Genomic DNA, 19,937 nt, shown 5'->3' with positions numbered 1-19,937 from the left:
GGACGGGGATGGGGGAGTGGGGAGATGGGAAGGGAGGGAAGGGGAGACGGAAGCAAAGAGGGGAGCGGGGTTGATGGGTAGGTGAGACGGGGGAGAGGGGGAGTCGGAGACCGAGGGGTGTGGGCGGAGCGGCCACGTGCCGCGCTGTTGCAAAGCGGCCAGCGAGTGGCAACATTCCACCCACGCGCCCGGCCCGGGCCGGGGACCGCCCCACTCGCGCTCCCACTCCTCTCAACCCCGGTTCGTCGGCCTCTGATTGGACAGCCTACCGCCCAGCGATTTGCATCGCGGCTCCTGGTAGGTGGACGGTGCAGGCAGGAGGGCTCGCTGATTGGTCCGGCCGCACGTGCCGGGCTCGCGCCGCGATTGGCTGCCGACACGCGACCGGCGCGAGCCCCCCATTCATGCCATGTCCCCGCCCCCTCCCCCCATTCACAATAACCCGGGGGAGGGAGGGGGAGCGCGGCGGCGGCGGCGCCTTTGATCCCCGGGCGGCGCGTGCCGCATTTAAAGGCAGCCGCAACCGCGTCTCGCAGCAAGAGGAGCAGATTTGTGTGTCTGCTTTCTTTTTCCATATTATATCTCTATAACCTGCACACGCCTGGTGAGGTTGCATCGCCTTGTTTGTCCGCTATCTCTTGTGTTTGTGTGTTGCATGTGCAGCGCTATTTACACACGCACGCAAACTTTTGCAAGAAGATTCGCAGCAAACTTTGAAAAGAAGATCTGCAACAATCTTTTGCAAGACGACAAAGCGTCTGGAGCAGCCACAAAGTTATTTTCCAGAGCTTCTTTATTTTTCTCTCCACTCCTTATTGTTTTAGTTTCTTTTTTTTTAATTTTGCTTCTGTTTTTCTTTGCATCCTCGCCCCGTTTGCAAACCGTCGAGTTGCCATGAGCCAGATGCATTCGGAAGAGTGGACGGATCTGAAAGAGCTGACGGCTGAGAGGTGTTTGCAGCCGCCCCAGGCAGGTCAGGGTTACCCGCCGCCCGCTGCACTCTCGCTGCTGGACACCGACCCCAGGGGATGGCTGGCGCCCGCTTTGCAAAGCGGAGGCACCTGCCCGGCTCACGGCGACTCCTACCTGTCCCCCGGTGGCTCCTCCTCGGAGGAGGAGCTGCTGCTGCTGGAGGCCGGGGTGGGAGCGGATCCCGGCCGTTGCAGCGGACGGGGTAAGAGCCCGGTGAGGGTGCGGGAGCTTTGCAAGTTGAAGGCGGGGGAGTTGGGCTGCCGGCAGCGGGCTCCGGCCAGCGGGGTGCAGAGGCAGAGGAGGCTGGCGGCGAACGCCCGGGAGAGGAGGAGGATGCACGGCCTGAACCACGCCTTCGACCAACTCCGCGGGGTCATCCCCTCCTTCAACAACGACAAGAAGCTGTCAAAGTACGAGACGCTGCAGATGGCACAGATCTACATCAGCGCCCTGGCCGACCTGCTGCAGGGGGGCGAAGCCGAGACTAACCCCCGGGCTCCGGGGAACCTCTCTCCCCCGGGCTGCAGGCGCTACCCCCCCGGTCCGGGACACCCGCCTCCACCCCCATCCCAGCTGCTGCAAGCCGGCCCCGGGGCCCCGCCGTTTGCCTTCCAGGACGGGCCGTCCGCTTCCCCCGACGCCAGCAAGACGTCCCCCCGCTCCCAGCGGAGCGACGGTGAGTTCTCCCCCCGCTCGCACTCCAGCGACTCGGAAGATGTGACCCTGGACCTGCCGAGCGAAGACGACGAGCTCCCTGAAGCCCCGAATTACCAATAACTGCAGCAAGGCGGAGCGGAAAGCAGCGTGGACTCTCGTTTATATAATTATATATATATATCTCTATTTTTTACAGGTGCAGAATGAACTTGTTTTTCATGCCGAATGAACGCTTCCCCGTGCAGACTGAGCTTCTATTAACCCATGCAGAGTTTTATTTACATTTCTCCCCGTGCAGAATATTTTTATTTGGCCCCCTCCCGTGCAAAATTAGTGCAGGATGAGTTATTACCTCCCATTGCAGAATATTGTTTACGGCCCCCACCCAGTGCAAGACGAGCTATTCGCTTCCCTGCCCCCTCCCCAGTGTAGGATGGGCTATCCCCACCCCAGCCCAGAATGGGATATTTCTTCCCTCCCCCCCCCCCCCAAAGTGCAGAATGGTCGGTTTCCCCCTCCACCACCCCCAGTGCAGGATGGGGTATTCTCCCCACCCCCAAATGCAGGATTGTCAATTTCCCCCCAAGTGCAGGATGATCTGTTCCACCCCCCACCACCCACAGTGCAGATGGGCTCTTCCGCCCCCACCCAACAAGTGCAGGATGTTATTTTCCCCCAGTCCAGGATTTTTAAATAATTCCTCTCATCCAGAATTTTTTTAAAAATAGCACCTCCCCCCCCCCACCCTCAACCCGGGCAACGTGTGTTTACCCCCACCTTGTTCGAAATGAACTTTCTCCCCCGTAAAAACGATCCTTTTTATTCCCCCCTCCCCCTGAGGAATAAACTGTTTTTTTGTATTGCGTTTTAAGTTGTTGTTGTTCCTGTTATCGTTTTGCTATCGCGCTGAAATGCTCATAGAATATGTTTGTTTCCGATGTTTGAAAAGCATGTTGCTAATTTTTGATATTCATTGCAGACGAGTGATGATGCTCCCTAATAGCGCACGCACTTTAAACCTCAGCCTTTTCGGCAGAACTGCCAATTCTAGTGTTTATAATATTTATGTAGCTCCCTTTGCATTCGGTGGTTTATATATAGAGAGATTTTATATACATACATATATATAAAGTAATATTGTTTCGAGATCTTTGACTGGCGTTATGACTCGTAGACGATTTTAATGTCCTGGCTGCTGGAAACGCAGAATTATTATTTATTGGTCAATTGAGTGTACATCTTTTTCTTGCCCTGCTCAGTTAATCTTTTGTATATTGTACATAAATATAATTTTTTAAAAATAAATTCCAATCGGACAACTGGGAAAATGTAACTTTTTCTAAAAAGAAAGTCCTTTAAACTTAGCAATTTTGTTTTATGTTCCACGCCACCGATGATGTATTGTTGCTTTTTATTTGAGTTTTTAACAAAAAATAAATATAACTGGAAAAGCACGCTGTGGAAACGTATGTTGTTTAAGGAGACGCGTTTTGGAGGTGCCGGTGTTGGACTGGGGTGGACAAAGTTAAAAATCACACATCACCAGGTTATATTCCAACAGGTTTAATTGGAAGCACACGAGCGTTGTTAAAGTTAAAAGTATTTATAACTTTTTGAGACACGTATGTTCTTAAAACATCCGTTCGCAATTTTTCAGGGCTGTGTGTGTGTGACACGCAAAGTATACTTGAACGAACGAGAATTTTTTTTCTCTCTGTAGGCAGAATGTTTAGTTGCACATCTTGTAGGAGAGTTGCATCGCCGTTGACGGTGTTCGATTTGGGGATTCAAAAGGGCACGAGGCTCCTTTTTTTTCAAAATATGTCCACATAGCAACCGCAAACGCTGACTATGTAACTAGTCACGAGATGCCCTTTTTTTGGAATCTAGTAACTTGTTACATAGGGTTTGCAATTGCTGTGTGTCACATGTTTTAAAAAAAAACACAATCTGTATTGTTTTGCTTAGTTTCCGATTTTTTTTTTGTCGCCGGAGAATTTTCAAAGCGAGTCTCACGTTGTTTCAAATCGTGAGGACCTAGGTAAACGCCGAGTTGTCTTACTGGGTGGGACAAAGACAAGTGCAGTGAACAAAAGGTCGCCTTTCCTTTGATCTATGGTTCACGAAGGGAGTCTCACTTGAGTGGAGAAAGTTATCCGTTCAGTTTAGTGGTGTGGAGACTTTGGGGTGGGTATTATGTAGATCTGCCCAGACAAAAGCGCTGACAAGTGCATTTGTACCGTGCACAAGTGTTACATTCTCAATCGAGGTCAACCCACGTACTTAGACACAATTAAGCTGGCAAGTTCCACTCTCTGGGGCAACATCGATTTGCTTAAAAGTGTAAGACTAACATAGTTTTGCACTGTACCATGAAGTTAAAAAAGGATTCAGTGAGTGAGGTGCTGTTTTGCTAATGCAACTTCCTTACCAGTGAAATAATGAGGGAAGCGCATTCATCATTTAACAGTGAAATCAAATATACTATAGAACAACAGCTGGAGAAAGGGGCAAACTTTATTTCAGTGTTTCAAATTGTATATAATTGACCTGACGCGTGCCTCTATGAGAGGGTGACGATTTTCCTGTTCGAGACTGTTTAAGTGGTACAGCGTGCAAGCGGATTACCAAAGAACCCATCAAAAATCCAAGGCTTAATTGGATCATTCATTTAATATAATATTTAATAGTATAATTTTATATTGGATTCATAATTTAAAATACAAAGAATCCCGTATAGGGACTGTGTTTGTTTAATTATTGAAACTGCGCTGATATTTAATAGTGAACATCGAATTTTAGTTTCTTTTTGGTTCATTTTCGAAAGGGTGACGCATATGTTCTTATCGAATTTCAGCTTAAAGCCGCCAGCAAAAAGGAAACTTTAATTCACAAAGTCAGGGATTCAAAAGTGAGAAGCAAAAATACCACCGATGGCGGAAATCTGAAATTAAAAAAAAACTAACGGAAAGTCCTAGAGAAACTTAGCAAGTCTGGAACTCTGAAGAAATTAACTGGTATTCTGGAAACATTAAATCTTTCTTTCTTCATTGATGTTTAGTTTCTCCGGGATTGAAAACCTGAGGGAGTGGGGTCGTTAAATCACTCACTCTCTCGGCGTTGGAAACCTGAGATTCAATCAGTGTTGAAAATGCGCTTTGTATTAACATTCAGCATGTGGAAACATCGCTTAAATCCAGATAAATGTTAAGCCTCCTCGTTCGTGTTTATTTTAGCGAGGAAGAGTGTGGATTTCGCTTTGTGTGGGGTGTTGTTTCTCTGTGCTATCGCTCTGTTTACGAACAGCATCGGATTCCCAGCAATTGTCCCAAAACAATGTTACTACGGCAGGTACACAACCGGAGTCTCTTTTTTTGTCATATATAGGTAACTGTCGTGGCAATGGGCGATTGATTGTTAATTCTGGCAGTTAATTCAGGTTTGGCAGAGTGACCAAGTGTTCCATTTAGGGTCAGTCGTGCAGAAACATGAATTAGTCAGGACTGGACTGACGCTCCGTGCCTTGAAGTGTGGCCACCCCCGCCAACCGTGTAATCTCACACTGGATTTATTCAGCAAGAGTACAGCAGAAATCCAGTCCATTTACTCAATGCAGTGCAGGGGGAAAATCCAACTGAACACAAACTGGACAGCTTGTCGGTACAAACCCAAGTCCACGAGTTAGTGATGTCTGTTACTAACCGTCCTTTACAGTTTATAGTGTTCATACAGCACAGAAAGACGGCATTCGGCCCATCGCATCCGCACTGGTCATCAAACACCCGTTGATTTTAATCCCATTTTCCAGCAGTTATCCCGTATCCCTGCGCTTTGTCTGAAGTTTTTAAGTGTCTTGAGGCTTCCCGCTTCTACGAGCTGTGAGTTTCAGACACCCACCATCATGAGTGAAAAGCAAAATCCTCATATTCCCTCTAAACCTCTGAGTTTTAATGAAAGTTGTTGGCCCGACGGTTATCAGCTACCACGTGTCAGGGAAGCAGAAACAAAAAAAAACTTTGCACACGTTTATAATGGATTCAGTGCAACTCCGAGAATCCAGATTTTCTGACCAAGGCTCAATCTTGTGTTTGGTAAACTTTCGTTTTGGCATTAAGAAAGCCATGTCCTGTGAGGGCAGTGTGCTGCTGAGTGTGAACAGGATGTGTGATATAGACTGTAAGATTAAAGCTTTACTGAATTACAAAATCGTTCCAGGGCAGAAGGAAGCCATTCGAACCATCCTATCTGCACGAGCCCTCCGAATAAGCAAATCACCTATTGCCACTCTCTTGCTTTCTCCCTATATTTGTCCCGATTCAAATGACCATCTAATTCATTTTTGAGTGCCTGGTTTGAGCCTGCCTTCATTGCACACTCAAGGCATTGCAGACCCTAACAATTCACTGTGTGTGGGATTTTTGTTTCCTCGTATGACTTAATGCTTCTTTTATAAATTATTTTAAATCTGTACCCTTTTCTCAACCATTTCACAAATGGAAGTATTGTCTCCCAATGTTAACACTGTTCCAATCTCCCCTGATTTTAAACATTTCAATTATGTTTTCTCTCAGCTTTCAAGCCAAGGAATTAGATTCAGATTATCCACAAGCATACACTTGTGTGTGATAATCATAAATAATTCCACCAATCTTGCAACATCGGACCTGCAAAGCAATCCTCTAAGTATTCTATGTTTCTCCAACTTCCTGAGCATTCCTCAATGCTTTGCCTGGTGATCAGTGGTCACGCTTCACTAACCTGGACATCAAGTTCTGGAATTTCCTTTCCAATGCCATCTCCTCCTTTAAGCTGCTCCTGAAAGCACACCATTTCAATTAAGCTTTTGGCCACTTGTCTCAAGTGCCCCTTTTGTTCAGTATTAATTCTTAACTGATCACAAAACTATACAAGGGCTTCTAGCATTTTGCTGCATTGAAAGGATCAGATAAATGTAAGTAATTGTCATTTGGTTGTATGCATTATTTGAATTTTGATGAATAAAGATACATTTTGTCAAAGAGTTTGGACTTGCCCTCCCCAGGGCAACATGCAAGAAACATCATTTAAAGGAAAACCACATTTTATACCATATAACAAATAGATAAGTCCACATGCCAACAAATCTGGCAACATCAGTGATTAGCACTGCTGCCTCACAGCGCCAGAGACCCGGGTTCAGTTCCCGCCTCAGGCGACTGTGTGGAGTTTGCATGTTCTCCCCGTGTCTGCGTGGGTTTCCTCCAGGTGCTCCGGTTTCCTCCCATAGTCCAAAGATGTGCAGGTCAGGTGAATTGGCCATGCTAAATTGCCCGTAGTGTTAGGTAAGGGTTAAATGTAGGGGTATGGGTGGGTTGTGCTTCGGCGGGTCGGTGTGGACTTGTTGGGCCGAAGGGCCTGTTTCCACACTGTAAGTAATCTAATCTAATCTTAAAAAATCAACACTTCTCATACAGTATAAAATGTTGTTTTCCTGTTACTCTGAAAATGTTTGTGAACTATTTCAATAAGTTCAAGACAAAATCAGAAATGAGAACAGAAATGTTGAAAATGTTCAGCATTTTGGATGTAAGTTTGCTTGCTGAGCTGGAAGGTTCATTTCCAGACGTTTCATCACCCTACTAGGTAACATCTTCAGTGAGCCTCAGGCAAAGCACTGCTGATAATTCCTCCTTTCTATTTATATGTTTGGGTTTCTTTGAGTTGGTGACGTCATTTCCTGTGGTGATGTCAAAATTCACTAAGACCTATGCTCAGGATGTCAGGCAGCAGCTGCAAAGGCAAAAACAGGATTAATACTTCAAGTTCCATCATCTTTGATTTCCAGTTATGATGTTGCCAGATCTGTTGAGTGCCCCAGCAGCACCTAATTTTACATCTGTACTAAAATGGCTTGTGTAAGAATACAAATTGATGTTTCTACCAGACAGGTAAGATCCCAGTATAAAATTTGGCCTGATGGATAATTTATTTTTCATTTAAGTGCTGATTTTCACACTTAAACAAAATCAGATAATTCTGCAGATTTTGTTTCAACTATAAAGCAGAAAGGAAATGAAAATGAAAGAAAAATAAAATAAAACAAACCAAGCGGTTCTAATGTTATGAACCCCCTAAAATATATTAAGCCTAGAGCCTAACTTCATCTTATTTTAAAAGTAAGATGCAATTCAATTGGCCAAACTACTCAACTTTACACAAAGTTGGTGGTGGGTGTTGAAATGCGTTGTCAGCAGGGGTGGTAGAGGCAGGCACGGTAGATTCATTTAAGATGCGTCTGGACAGATGCATGAGTAGGTGGGGAGCAGAGGGATACAAATGCTTAGGAATTGACTGACAGGTTTAGACAGTACATTTGGATCGGCTCAGATTTGGAGGGCCGAAGGGCCTGTTCCTGGGCTGTAAATTTTCTTTGTTCTTCTTTGTTCTTAAAACACTCTTTATTTTTACACTACAGTTAAAATACAGACAAAATAAAAGGAAAAGAAAAGAATTGGCTTAACTGTAATTCCATCAAACTGTTTAGCATAATAATATATGTAATAACTACTAGTGACATCCCATAAATATACCCTTGGCAAAGGCAAATTCAGTAAAATAGATTGTCTTACATGCAATTCTATCAGCAGAAATAAATCCTCAGCTTTAGCTGTAACAAAAAGAGGAATAAAAGCTGTCACATCCAGCTTCAAGATCCCAGCAATTGCAAAATGCTAAAACTAAAAATCCTGGTTCTACAGGAGCTTGACCCCACCAATGCAGGCTGCATCTATTGTTCTAACTTTAAATAAACACTCATGGCCTCACAAGCTGTTTACCTTAATGGTTCTGAACAAACTGTTCCTTACCCTTGACTCAACTTTTCTTCTTTAAAAAACCTGGACAAAATGTATCTCTTAAACCCATAGTATCTTCATACCACACCCCTTAAAAAGATGAATTATTGATATACAAAGATGGCTTCATTTTTAAAGAGCCTTAAACTTACACTATTAGTACATTACAATACATATACATTACATTGACTCCATGTATTCAAACATTCACTACTATAGTCCATTTCAGGCTATTTTTTCCCATCACTGAATGTCTCCATCATAGTTTATCAAAGTTGCGACAACACATCAATATTTACATTCTCTTGTCCTACTATATGCATTAATAAGATCCATTTAAACAGTCTGGAATTTTTATCCTGAAAAATTGCTAAAGGTCTAAGGGGTTATGATCACTGTTTACACTTATCTTAGACACATTATTGGCAATATGAATGTTGAAATGTTGAAATGCCAACACCAAACACAAAGTTCCTTCTCAATTGTGGAATATTTCTGTTAATGATTATGCAATTATCTGGAAAAATATCCAAAAGGTCTTTCTGTCATCTCATTGTCTTCTTTCAAGGCAACAACATTAACATTCACATCACTTGCATTGATAGCCATTTTGAATGCCTTTGCGTAATTAGGTATGGCTAACACTGAGGCAGTGATTCACACAGTTTTCAGGCTGTCAAATACTTTATGACATTTCTCCATCCATTTAAAATTTCTTCAGCAAGTCAGCCCATGGAGCAACTAGACTGCTAAAATTCAGTATGAACTTCCATTAAAAACCATTAAATCCCATGATTTGGAGATGCCAGTGTTGGACCGGGGTATACAAAGTTAAAAAAACACACAACTCCAGGTTATAGTCCAACAGGTTTAATTGGAAGCACACTAGCTTTTGGAGCGCCGCTCCTTCAACAGGTGGTTGTCAAATCCCAGATATTTTAGTGCTTTCACACCCCATTGGGCCGTTTGTCTATGTCCAATGACATAGTCTGGGAACATGATTTGGGCTTTTGCAAACTCACTCTTAGCCACGTTTGTCACCAAGCCCACCTCTTGAAGGTGATCAAATAATTCTGGTAGATACTTAAGTGTTCCTTCCACATGTGACTAAAAATCACCAGATCATTGATATCTACCACACAACTGGATAATCCTGAATTGACTCCATTTGTTAGTCTTTGAAATGTGGTTGGCACATTTTTCATACCAAATGTCATGACTTTAAACTGGTACAGTCCATTTGATGTCACAAAAGCCAAAAATTTCCTTTGTTCTTTCAGATAAAGGGACCTGCTAGTATCTTGTAAGTCCAACTTAGAAATATAAGTTGCTTGTCTCATCTTCTCAATACAGCCTTCCAAACACAGAATAGGATACGAATCAGATTTTGTAACTGCAATACCTCATACATAATCATTGGGTACCACTTCAATAATATTGTTTTTGAGCATGCGTCCAATCTCTTTTTGAACCTGTGTCATTTTAGAGGGTTAGATCCATAAGGATGTTTTCACTTGGAACAGCATTTCTTCTATCTACATCATACATGATCATGTTATTACTTTCCAGATCATTACTACATATCTCCCCATGTGATTATAGTAACTCCTTCAGGAAATTTCAAGTTTCTTCTGAAAGGTACCTCAATAATTTGTCCTAATTTTTGAAAATTTCCTCATTGTACAATTTAATTTGAGAAATGTCCACTTCAGGATCATCTGAACTTGATTTGTCTGTCTGTGTGGTAACACAGTCGCCTTTTACATTCCATTCTATCAAAATACTTTTGAGCATAGTCACATGGCACACACTGTGTGATTTATTTGTATCTGGCATTCTTATCAAATAATCCACCTCACTCAATTTCCTTTAAATTTGATAAAACCCACTATACCTTGCCTTTAAAGGTTCACCCAGCACTGGGAGTAGCACTAACAAAATTTTTGATTTCTTGTTTGCTTCCTGTTTCATCATATGCCGTGCTACTTTCAAAGTTTGTCTAGTCAATTCATGTGCTCTCTTTAATATTTCACTAAAATTTGACACATAGTCCAAATATGTGGTCTCTATATTCAGTCTTACCAATTCCTCTGTAATTAATTTCAGTGGTCCTCTCACCTTATGCCCAAAGACTAATTCATATGAGACAAATTTAGTTGATTCATGAGTTGCATCCCATACTGCAAAAATTATAAATGGAATTCCTTTATCCCAATCCCCTAGATAGTCTTGGTTATGAGTCCTCAACATGCTCTTTAAAGTTTGATGCCACCATTCTAATGCTCCCTGCGATTTTGGATGACATGCAGAGGATTTGAATTATTTTGTCCTTAAGCCATCCTTAATTTCCTGAATAACTTTGATGTAATACTTGACCTTTAATCAATTGCATTTGTGAGTAGTCCATATCTTGTAAAAAAAAAAGTTAACTCTTCTACAATCCTTTTAAGCTGTGATGCAGCATAATGGAATGACGTCCTTACATTTAGTGGACACATCCATTGTGGTCAATAATTACTGATTCCCACTTCTTGTATTAGGTAGAGATCCTAAACAATCAAGATTCCTATAAAAGGTTCATCAAATGTGCTGGTAATTTGTGTGCTACCAGTATATATATATATTCTGTAACACCTCAGTTGCCTGCTTTTACACTGACTTTTCAACCACAGTAGACATTACTTCCACGTGTGATCCAACTATGTCATCACCAACAGTAAATTGTATTTCCAAAACTGAGAATTTTTCTTTTACTCCTATCACCATTTCTCCACTTATCCTCGGATTCTCCAACCTGACTTTATATAATGGGACCTCTTCTCACCATGAATTCCACATGTTAACACTTCTTTGGCAATACTCCTTCTGAATTTCACATCTCCCCATTTATCACCATCAAAGATTTCTTTATTTGCTGTCTCAATTTGGTGTGATACTACTAGCTATGATTTGTTTTAACACCTCTGTTACAACTTGCTCCATATCTCTCGAAATCTTAATTTGACACATACTCGTTTAAAATTGTGTTCAAAAAATGGAAAAAGTAACTATTGAACTCCTTCATGGAGAAAAAAATACCAACATCCAAATACCATTGGTTTAAATGCGAAATCTGAGAAAGAATTATATTAATCTCTATCATACAATTCTTATCACACTTAGAGTCATTGAGTCATAGAGATGTACAGCATGGAAACAGACCCTTCGGTCCAACCCGTCCATTCTGACCAGACATCCCAACCCAATCTAGTCCCACCTGCCAGCACCTGGCCCATATCCCTCCAAATCCTTCCTATTCATATACCCACCCAAATGCCTCTTAAATGTTGCAATTGTACCAGCCTCTACCACATCCTCTGGCAGCTCATTCCATACATGTACCACCCTCTGTGTGAAAAAGTTGCCCCTTAGGTCTCTTTTATATCTTTCCCCTATCACCCTAAACCTATACCCTCTAGTTCTAGACTCCCTGACCCCAGGGAAAAGACTTTGTCTATTTATCTTATCCATGCCCCTCATAATTTTGTAAACCTCTATAAGGTCACCCCTCAGCCTTCGACGCTCCAGGGAAAACAGCCCCAGCCTGTTCAGCCTCTCCCATAGCTCAGATCCTCCAACCCTGGCAACATCCTTGTAAATCTTTTCTGAACCCTTTCAAGTTTCACAACATCTTTCCAATAGGAAGGAGAGCAGAATTGCATGCAATATTCCAACAGTGGCCTAACCAATATCCTGTACAGCCGCAACATGACCTCCCAACTCCTGCACTCAATACTCTGACCAATAAAGGAAAGCATACCAAACGCCTTCTTCACTATCCTATCTACCTGCAACTCCACTTTCAAGGAGCTATGAACCTGCACTCCAAGGTCTCTTTGTTCAGCAACACTCCCTAGGACCTTACCATTAAGTGTATAAGCCCTGCTAAGATTTGCTTTCCCAAAATGCAGCACCTCGCATTTATCTGAATTAAAATCCATCTGCCACTTCTCGGCCCATTGACCCATCTTGGTCCAGATCCTGTTGTAATTTGAGGTAACCCTCTTCGCTTTCCATTACATCTCCAATTTTGGTGTCATCTGCAAACTTACTAACTGTACCTCTTATGCTCACATCCAAATCATTTATGTAAATGACAAAAAGTAGAGGGCCCAGCACCAATCCTTGTGGCACTCCACTTGTCACAGGCCTCCAGTCTGAAAAACAACCCTCCACCACCACGCTCTGTCTTCTACCTTTGAGCCAGTTCTGTATCCAAATGGCTAGTTCTCCCTGTATTCCATGAGATCTAACCTTGCTAACCAGTCTCCCATGGGGAACCTTGTCGAACGCCTTACTGAAGTCCATATAGATCACATCTACTGCTCTGCCCTCATCAATCTTCTTTGTTACTTCTTCAAAAACCTCAATCAAGTTTGTGAGACATGATTTCCCATGCACAAAGCCATGTTGACTATCCCGAATCAGTCCTTGCCTTTCCAAATACATTTGATGAAACTTTTGCTAGCTTTCCAGTCAGATTGTACTTAAAAAGTGAGCACACACCCTGACCAGTTTGCTGTTTGCTTCCACCAAAGATAACAGTTTCAAAATTTATAGGAAGAAGTACAGCATTTCTGCAAACGTCTCAAATGACATTAAGAATCGTTCTCGCATATTTTTATTTTAAACAAACCCCTCAACATTTTCTAGTGCATGAATGTTGCGGACTCTATTCACCACTTTCTCCCTCTCCAAGCCATTACCCAAAGTCTACCAGCCCAGCCAAAGGCCAGGACTCTCCATCTCTCCCCATTGCATGAGACTCCATCTGACAACATTCCTGTCAAGATCTGTATCAAGACAGAATGTAGAAAAAGAGGCACAATGATACAATACAATTGAATGGTGTTCCTGTTTCAAAAGGAGTGTCTTCTTAAATGGAACTAATGGATTATTTGATCAAGACAATCTCTATAGAGTATGATGAGTGGCACGGTGGCACAGTGGTTAGCACTGCTGCCTCACAGTGCCTGGGACCTGGGTTCAATTCCTGGCTCAGGCAATTTCTGGTGGAGTTTGCACGTTCTCCCCGTGTCTGTGTAGGTTTCCTCCAGATGCTCTAGCTCCCTCCCACAATCCAAAGATGTGCAGGTCAGGTGAATTGGCCATGCTAAATTGCTCATAGTGTTAGGTGCATTAGTCAGGGGTAAACATAGGGGAGGGGGTGGATTACTCTTTGGAGAGTCAGTATAGACTCGTTGGGCTGAATGGTCTGTTTCCATGCTGTAGGGAATCTAATCTAATTTGAAAAAAGATGTAAACAAGAGCGCACTTGGGTTAGTGTTGTATTTGCTGACTTCAGTCTGTTTGGGAACAAATGTGTTCAAACAGCCCCCAATCAGAGCTCGAAGTATCACATCAAATAAAGGAATTTATTTGTTGTGATTCCAAATGTTCCCCACTGAAACTCTTAAAAAGAAACTTTGCCACTGTACTCTTGACAATAATATTTTTTATAAGTTTCTAATCACCTGGACATATTTGTCTCTACACATAATCTAATCATAATCTACTGAAAACATTCTAATCCAGTTTGCGGCGACCAGCTGAAGCTGGTTTGAAATGTCACCCTGTCAGTGATATCATACCCAGGGACACAGAGCTTTTTATTTTCACTTCTATTTTACCATAACTGTTACATGAGACTTTCTAGAATCTGCTATGACCTGGCACCTGTCCAAAACTGTGAACTTTGTGTCAGTATACCATTTAGACCATGTTGTTCCAGGGCTATGTTTCTAACGAAATAGCTATTTTGATACAGCATTCTGGGGTAGTTTGCATTGATTTGTTCACTCAGCTTTGGGAGTAGTGTTGGGCAGTGTTTGTTTCAACAATTTCACTGGGTCAAAGCACCAAAGTGGACGGACTTAGATCTGAATGATCTGAAACCAACTCCAGGGAGTCATTCAACTTCGGACTTCGTCCCAATTGACCTGATTTAATGCAAACCGCTTTCATGATTGTAATGCCGACGGGTTAAACTTGATAGCGTTTAAATAGCAAGCAGCACTTGGGATGCGGCGATGCTTGAACGCGCCCCGACACAGATAATCCGGTGTCGAGTAATTTTCAGCTCCGCAACAAATGCGAATAGAACAAATGTTGGGATGCAACTCGGACGTTCGTCTTGTTCTTAACTCGGGAGCCAAGAGATACCAAAGGCTCCCCCGAAGAGGTGATTGAATGGGACATTAGAACAGCGTCAAACCAGAATGCCTTTGATCTTCCGATGCTTCATTGTATCTGGCAGTGCTAGGATACCATTCGGCCCATTATGACCCTGTTAGCTGTTAAAAGAGCACTTAATTTCCACAGTTTGTTCTCCGATGACCATACAAACTGGATTTCTTCAAATGTGTACGTCTAAACGGTTTTGGAAGTTCCCAAAACATCTGATTACTTCACACTTTCGGTCGGCCGATTTGGATACTAGCACCCCCCCACCCACCCCCAATCAGGTCACAGATGTTAGACTCGCTGGCCTGTAGTTTATCCTCGTTTATTCCCAGCACCCTTCTTGAATAAAGGTACCTCATTGGCTATCCTTCAGTCTTCTGGTACTCCCCCTGTGGACTCTTCACATATTCTGAATTCGAATCCCACTCCAGGGCCTGATGGGTAAGGAAAGTGCGGCTGTATCGCAACTAATCACCTGCAGAGACAGAAACCCTCATAACATTTCAGAAGTATTGAGCTGTAAACTTATGATGCTAAGTGCTGGAAGATGGGATTGGAATTACGATGGGCCAAAGGGCCTTTGCTATTCTGTAGTCCTCTATAACTGTATATTAGATTACTTACAGTGTGGAAACAGGCTCTTCGGCCCAACAAGTCCACACCGACCCGCCGAAGTGCAACCCACCCAGACCCATTCGCCTATATTTACCCCTTCACCTAACACTAGGGGCATGGCCAATTCACCTAACCTGCACATTTTTGGACTGTGGGAGGAAACCGGAGCAAACCCACGTAGACACAGGGAGAATGTGCAAACTCCACACAGACAGGTACCCGAGGCTGGAATCGAACCTGCGTATCTGGCGCTGTGAGGCAGCAGTGCTGACCACTGAGCCACCGTGCCGCCCATATCTATGAAAGAGATTTAGCATTAGCCATGCGATTGGAGAACTGGAGCCATTTTTCTAATAAAATGGCTATTTTGATCGTGTGATTTATTGCAAGTCATTTGGGAGAATCAGTTGTAATTTTGATTTGGTCACTCAGTTGTGGGAATAGGATTGGACAATGTTTGTTTGAACAGTCTCACTGGGTCAAACGCTAAAGTTACACGACCAACCGTAGCTCTAGACCACAACCTGCATGTTGCCACAGTAACGGGGACCCTCAGAGTTATCTGTAACACCACGTGGAATTTCAACGTTATCAATAATGTCCCCCTCTCCATTGTTTCGTTCTTTCTCTGAAACATCATGAAAGTATCATTCCCATCACTAAAAATCACAGAACACTAGGTTATAGTTCAATAGGTTTATTTGGAAGTACTAGCTTTCGAAGCGCTGCTCCTTCATCAGGTAGTTGTGGAGAATAAGATAATAAGACACAGAATTTATAGCCAAATGAGTACAGTGTCTTGGAGATGTGATGATACATTAAACAATTTTAGACGAAGTCTTTCTTTTTTTTAGAATGGGATGTGTTGGTTTCTGTTTTTTGATATGTAAATTCCAGAATTTCTTTTTATCTAACGTGGGATTTACAGAGTTTTATGTGGATTCATGCAGTTTTTGAGCAAAATAAAATGTGATTCTGCAAAAACAAATTCTCCCCATAAGTTTATATGTATGCGCATGTAGGAGAGACAGAGCGAGGGGGTGCATGTGAGTGTGTGTGTGTAGGCTTGGTTAAGCGTGTGTATGAATGTGATGGGGTATACAACGATGAGAGAGTGTGTGCATGGGTGTGAGTGCGGGGCGTATATGTGTGCATATGAGAGAGAGCTTATGTATGAGAGAGGGTCTGCGAGGGTGTGTGAGTATGTAGGTGTGTGTGTGTGTGAGAGAGAGAAGTCTACCTTGGAGGATGATCACGTGAAAATCTAAGGCCCTATCTGCTGAAGTTCTCCGACTGGGAGAGAACATTCCTGCCTGATAATTGCTGCATGGTGTCCATTCATTCATCGTTGTAGCGCCTGCTCGGTCTAGCCAATGGACCATGCCTCAGGACGTCCTTGCCTGCAGTGTATGAGATAGGCATTTGGCCTCTGACCTTTAGGTGACCATCCTCCAAGGCAGACTTTGGGACAAGCAACAATGCAGAGTGGTGACCAGAGGCTAATAGCCAAGTTTGGTACAGATGGGAATGGCATCAACCGGAACCTTGAGGTTCATGTCACACTACAGGTTACCCCACTGCACTATACACACACACATACGTACTCACACACACCGCAGACCTTCTCTCATACACGAGCTCTCTCTCATACGCACACATATACGCCCCACACTCACACTCAGGACGCACCCATCACACTCATACACGCACTTAACCAAGCCTACACTCACACGTATACAGACTTCACACGAAATCACCTGCACTCACACCCACACTCACATCCACACGCACATATAAATTTATGGGGTGAATTTGCTTTTGCCGAATCACATTTTATTTTGCTCAAATCTGCATGAATCCATGTAAAACTCTGTAAACCTTACTTTAGAAATAGAACCAGTCTAACTCAACATTGGGACACAGACAGACCTCACACCTTAATGCATTGTTTGAGCTGAGATGGCCCTCGTTGTTTGAAAGCCTTTCTTAAGAATGTAGTTTAAAAGAAGCACTGGGATTTACATATCAAAGAACAGAAACCAACACATCCCATTCTAAAAGGTGAAAGACTTGATCTAAAATCGTTTAATGTATCATCGCATCTCCATGATTTGGAGATGCCGGTGTTGGACTGGGTTGTACAAAGTTACAGGTTTATTTGGAAGCACTAGCTTTCGGAGCGTCGCTCATTCATCAGGTGGTTGTTGCGCTCCTAAAGCTAGTGTGCTTTAGGAGCTTTAGTGTGCAAATAAACCTGTTGGTCTATAACCTGGTGTTGTGTGATTTTTAACTTTGTACACCCCAGTCCAACGCCGGCACCGCCAAGTCAAGATTCCCATCGCTGCCCTTGTTTAAACTTATGCACCTCCGCCCTCAGGACACTGACATTTACAGTCTAGTTTAGTCACTAGTTAAAAATCACACAACACCAGGTTATAGTCCAACAGGTTTAATTGGAAGCACTAGCTTTCGGAGCGACGCTCCTTCATCAGGCGGTTTAGTCACTGCACGTGAAAACATGGGTCCTCACAGCCTGCTCGGGGTATCTGCTATTCTACCTCGACTGGACCCCTGTTCTATCCACATTTGCAACGAATTCGCTGCCTTCTTCCTCTCGGCATTTATTTACAAAAATGTTACCAAAGGGAGAGAGCAAAGCTCCCTCGAGGGCGAGGGGGGGGGGGGGGGGGGGCGAGATCCGGAGCTGCTAAGGGTTGCACATTGATCGCGCTCATGCTAACACTGTCTCCGGCAATTCTTCGCAAATGATCCCATTCGTCTTTAAGGAGATAGTGAGGTCTGCAGATGCTGGAGATCAGAGCTGAAAATGTGTTGCTGGAAAAGCGCAGCAGGTCAGGCAGCATCCAGGGAACAGGAGAATCGACGTTTCGGGCATGAAGGGCTTATTCCTGAAGAAGGGCTTATGCCCGAAACGTCGATTCTCCTGTTCCCTGGATGCTTCCTGACCTGCTGCGCTTTTCCAGCAACACATTTTCAGCCCATTCCTCTTTAGTGCAGAGAACAACTCGGAGTAGCTAATATGACTTTGCATTAGTTTTATTTTATTTTCTCGTTCCTCAGAAAACCTTCCATTTATCTGCCCAGCGGAGCGGACACTGCAAGCGGTGGTCCCTGGATTTGGGGTTGGTTTTCGGAGGTGGGGTCGATTCTATCCCGATTTCGTTTGGGCTCACTCGCGAGGTTGAATTTTACAGTAACTCCTTCAGCACCCCACCTCCCTCCCCCAGCCCAGCCTCCCCAACTCGTGAAGAATCGGGAATCTTTTGGGAGTAAGGTTGGTGCTGGGCAGGTGTGATTCTGAAGAAGGGACTGCGCTGGAAATATTTCTCTCTCTCCGCTAATGCAGCCAGACCCCACTGAGCTTCTCCCGCAATTTCTGGCTGATACTGGGTCAAAAGGGATTCCGCCTTCCCCCCGCCCCGACACCCTCCAACTCTCAGACCTGCCCCTTCTGAGACCGCAGCAACGCGCCGCTGGTTTGTCTGTGGGGCAAACCCTGAAGCACACACCCCAGCGACAGAAAACAAGACCCTAATATTCTGCAAGGTCTCAACGAGATGGAGTGGTGAGGACACTGCGGGGCGGGGTGGGGCTTGGGGGACACTGCAATGAGACTCGTCAGATATAACGAGAGACAATGCTGGAGAAACCTAGCAAGTGTGCCCCCTTGTGTCGATCATAAGGTATAGGAGCAGAATTAGACTCAAGACTAGAGTGGTGCTGGAAAAGCACAGCAGATCAGAGACAGCCAGCCCCATTCCTGATGATGGGCGTTTGCCCGAAACGTCGATTTTCTTGCTCCTCGGATGCTGCCTGGCCTGTTGTGCTTTTCCAGCATCTCTCTACTCTTGACTTTGATCTCCAGCATCTGCAGTCCTCACTTTCGCCATGGGAGCAGAATTAGGCCATTCGGTCCATCGACTCTGCATCACCATTCCATCATGGCTGATATGTTTCTCAACTCCATTCTCCTGCCCTCTTCCCGTAACCTTTGGTCTCCTCATTAATCAAAATTTGTCTCCATCTTAAGTACACTCAGTGACTTGGCCTCTGCAGCCCTCTGCGGTACTGAGTTCCACAGATTCACCCACCCCACCCTCTGGCTGAAGAAAGTCTTCTTCATCTCATTTGGAAATGGTCTTCCCTTCGCTCTGAGGCTGTGTTCTCGGGTCCTAGTCTCTCTTATGAGTTGGACCATCTTCTCCATGTCCACTCTGTCCAGGCCTCTCAGCATTCTGTAAGTTTAAATCAGATCCCCCCTCAAACCCCGCTCCCCCCACCCGCCCTATCCTTCTGAACTCGGTGGAGCACAGACCCAGAGTCCTCAACCATTCCTCATTTGATATTCCCTTCATCTTAGGGATGATTCTTGTAAACCCCTTGTAAACTCCTCCAAGGCTAGCACATCCTTCCTTCGATAGTGGGCCCAGCTCTGCTTACAGTATTGTAAATGCAGTCTGACCAGAGCCTTATGCAATACACACAGTGGCTGTAGAGTTTTGAGATTTGGTAAAAGGCGAACTGGTGTGAATGCCGGAAATCTGAAACTAAAACAGAAACTCTGAAGAAACTCAGCAGGTCTGGCAGCGTCTGTGGAGAGAGAGAAACAGAGTGAGC

At 44.0% G+C, this 19,937-nt stretch overlaps 1 protein-coding gene and 1 long non-coding RNA gene across 2 annotated transcripts in view; one reads left to right on the top strand and one right to left on the bottom strand.

Moving 5' to 3' along the window:
* The first annotated feature begins 460 nt into the window (after window positions 1–460).
* atoh1a (atonal bHLH transcription factor 1a) lies at window positions 461–3,083 on the top strand. The gene has a single exon (XM_043673986.2). It carries the CDS (start codon window positions 895–897, stop codon window positions 1,747–1,749), a length of 855 nt encoding a protein of 284 aa, XP_043529921.1. The 5' UTR covers window positions 461–894; the 3' UTR covers window positions 1,750–3,083.
* Window positions 3,084–5,419: 2,336 nt separating this feature from the next.
* Window positions 5,420–19,937, bottom strand: part of LOC148139896 (uncharacterized) — a 130,646-nt gene continuing 116,128 nt past the window's right edge. Inside the window, exons 4-5 of the long non-coding RNA XR_015753226.1 lie at window positions 8,238–8,275; window positions 5,420–7,398 (exon numbers count right to left, since the gene is read on the bottom strand). This is a non-coding gene — a long non-coding RNA (uncharacterized LOC148139896). The remainder of the gene's footprint in view (window positions 7,399–8,237; window positions 8,276–19,937) is intronic.

The sequence above is a fragment of the Chiloscyllium plagiosum genome, unplaced genomic scaffold, assembly GCF_037043375.1.
Source record: "Chiloscyllium plagiosum isolate Xiang-an unplaced genomic scaffold, Cpla_swu_hap1 HiC_scaffold_36, whole genome shotgun sequence".
In the NCBI taxonomy this organism is placed as follows: Eukaryota; Metazoa; Chordata; class Chondrichthyes; order Orectolobiformes; family Hemiscylliidae; genus Chiloscyllium; species Chiloscyllium plagiosum.
This window is presented reverse-complemented; position numbering and strand designations above follow the sequence as displayed.

Bases quoted from the DNA above. Each gene is read 5' to 3' on its own strand.
- atoh1a (XM_043673986.2), top strand. From the start codon at position 895: ATGAGCCAGATGCATTCGGAAGAGTGGACGGATCTGAAAGAGCTGACG.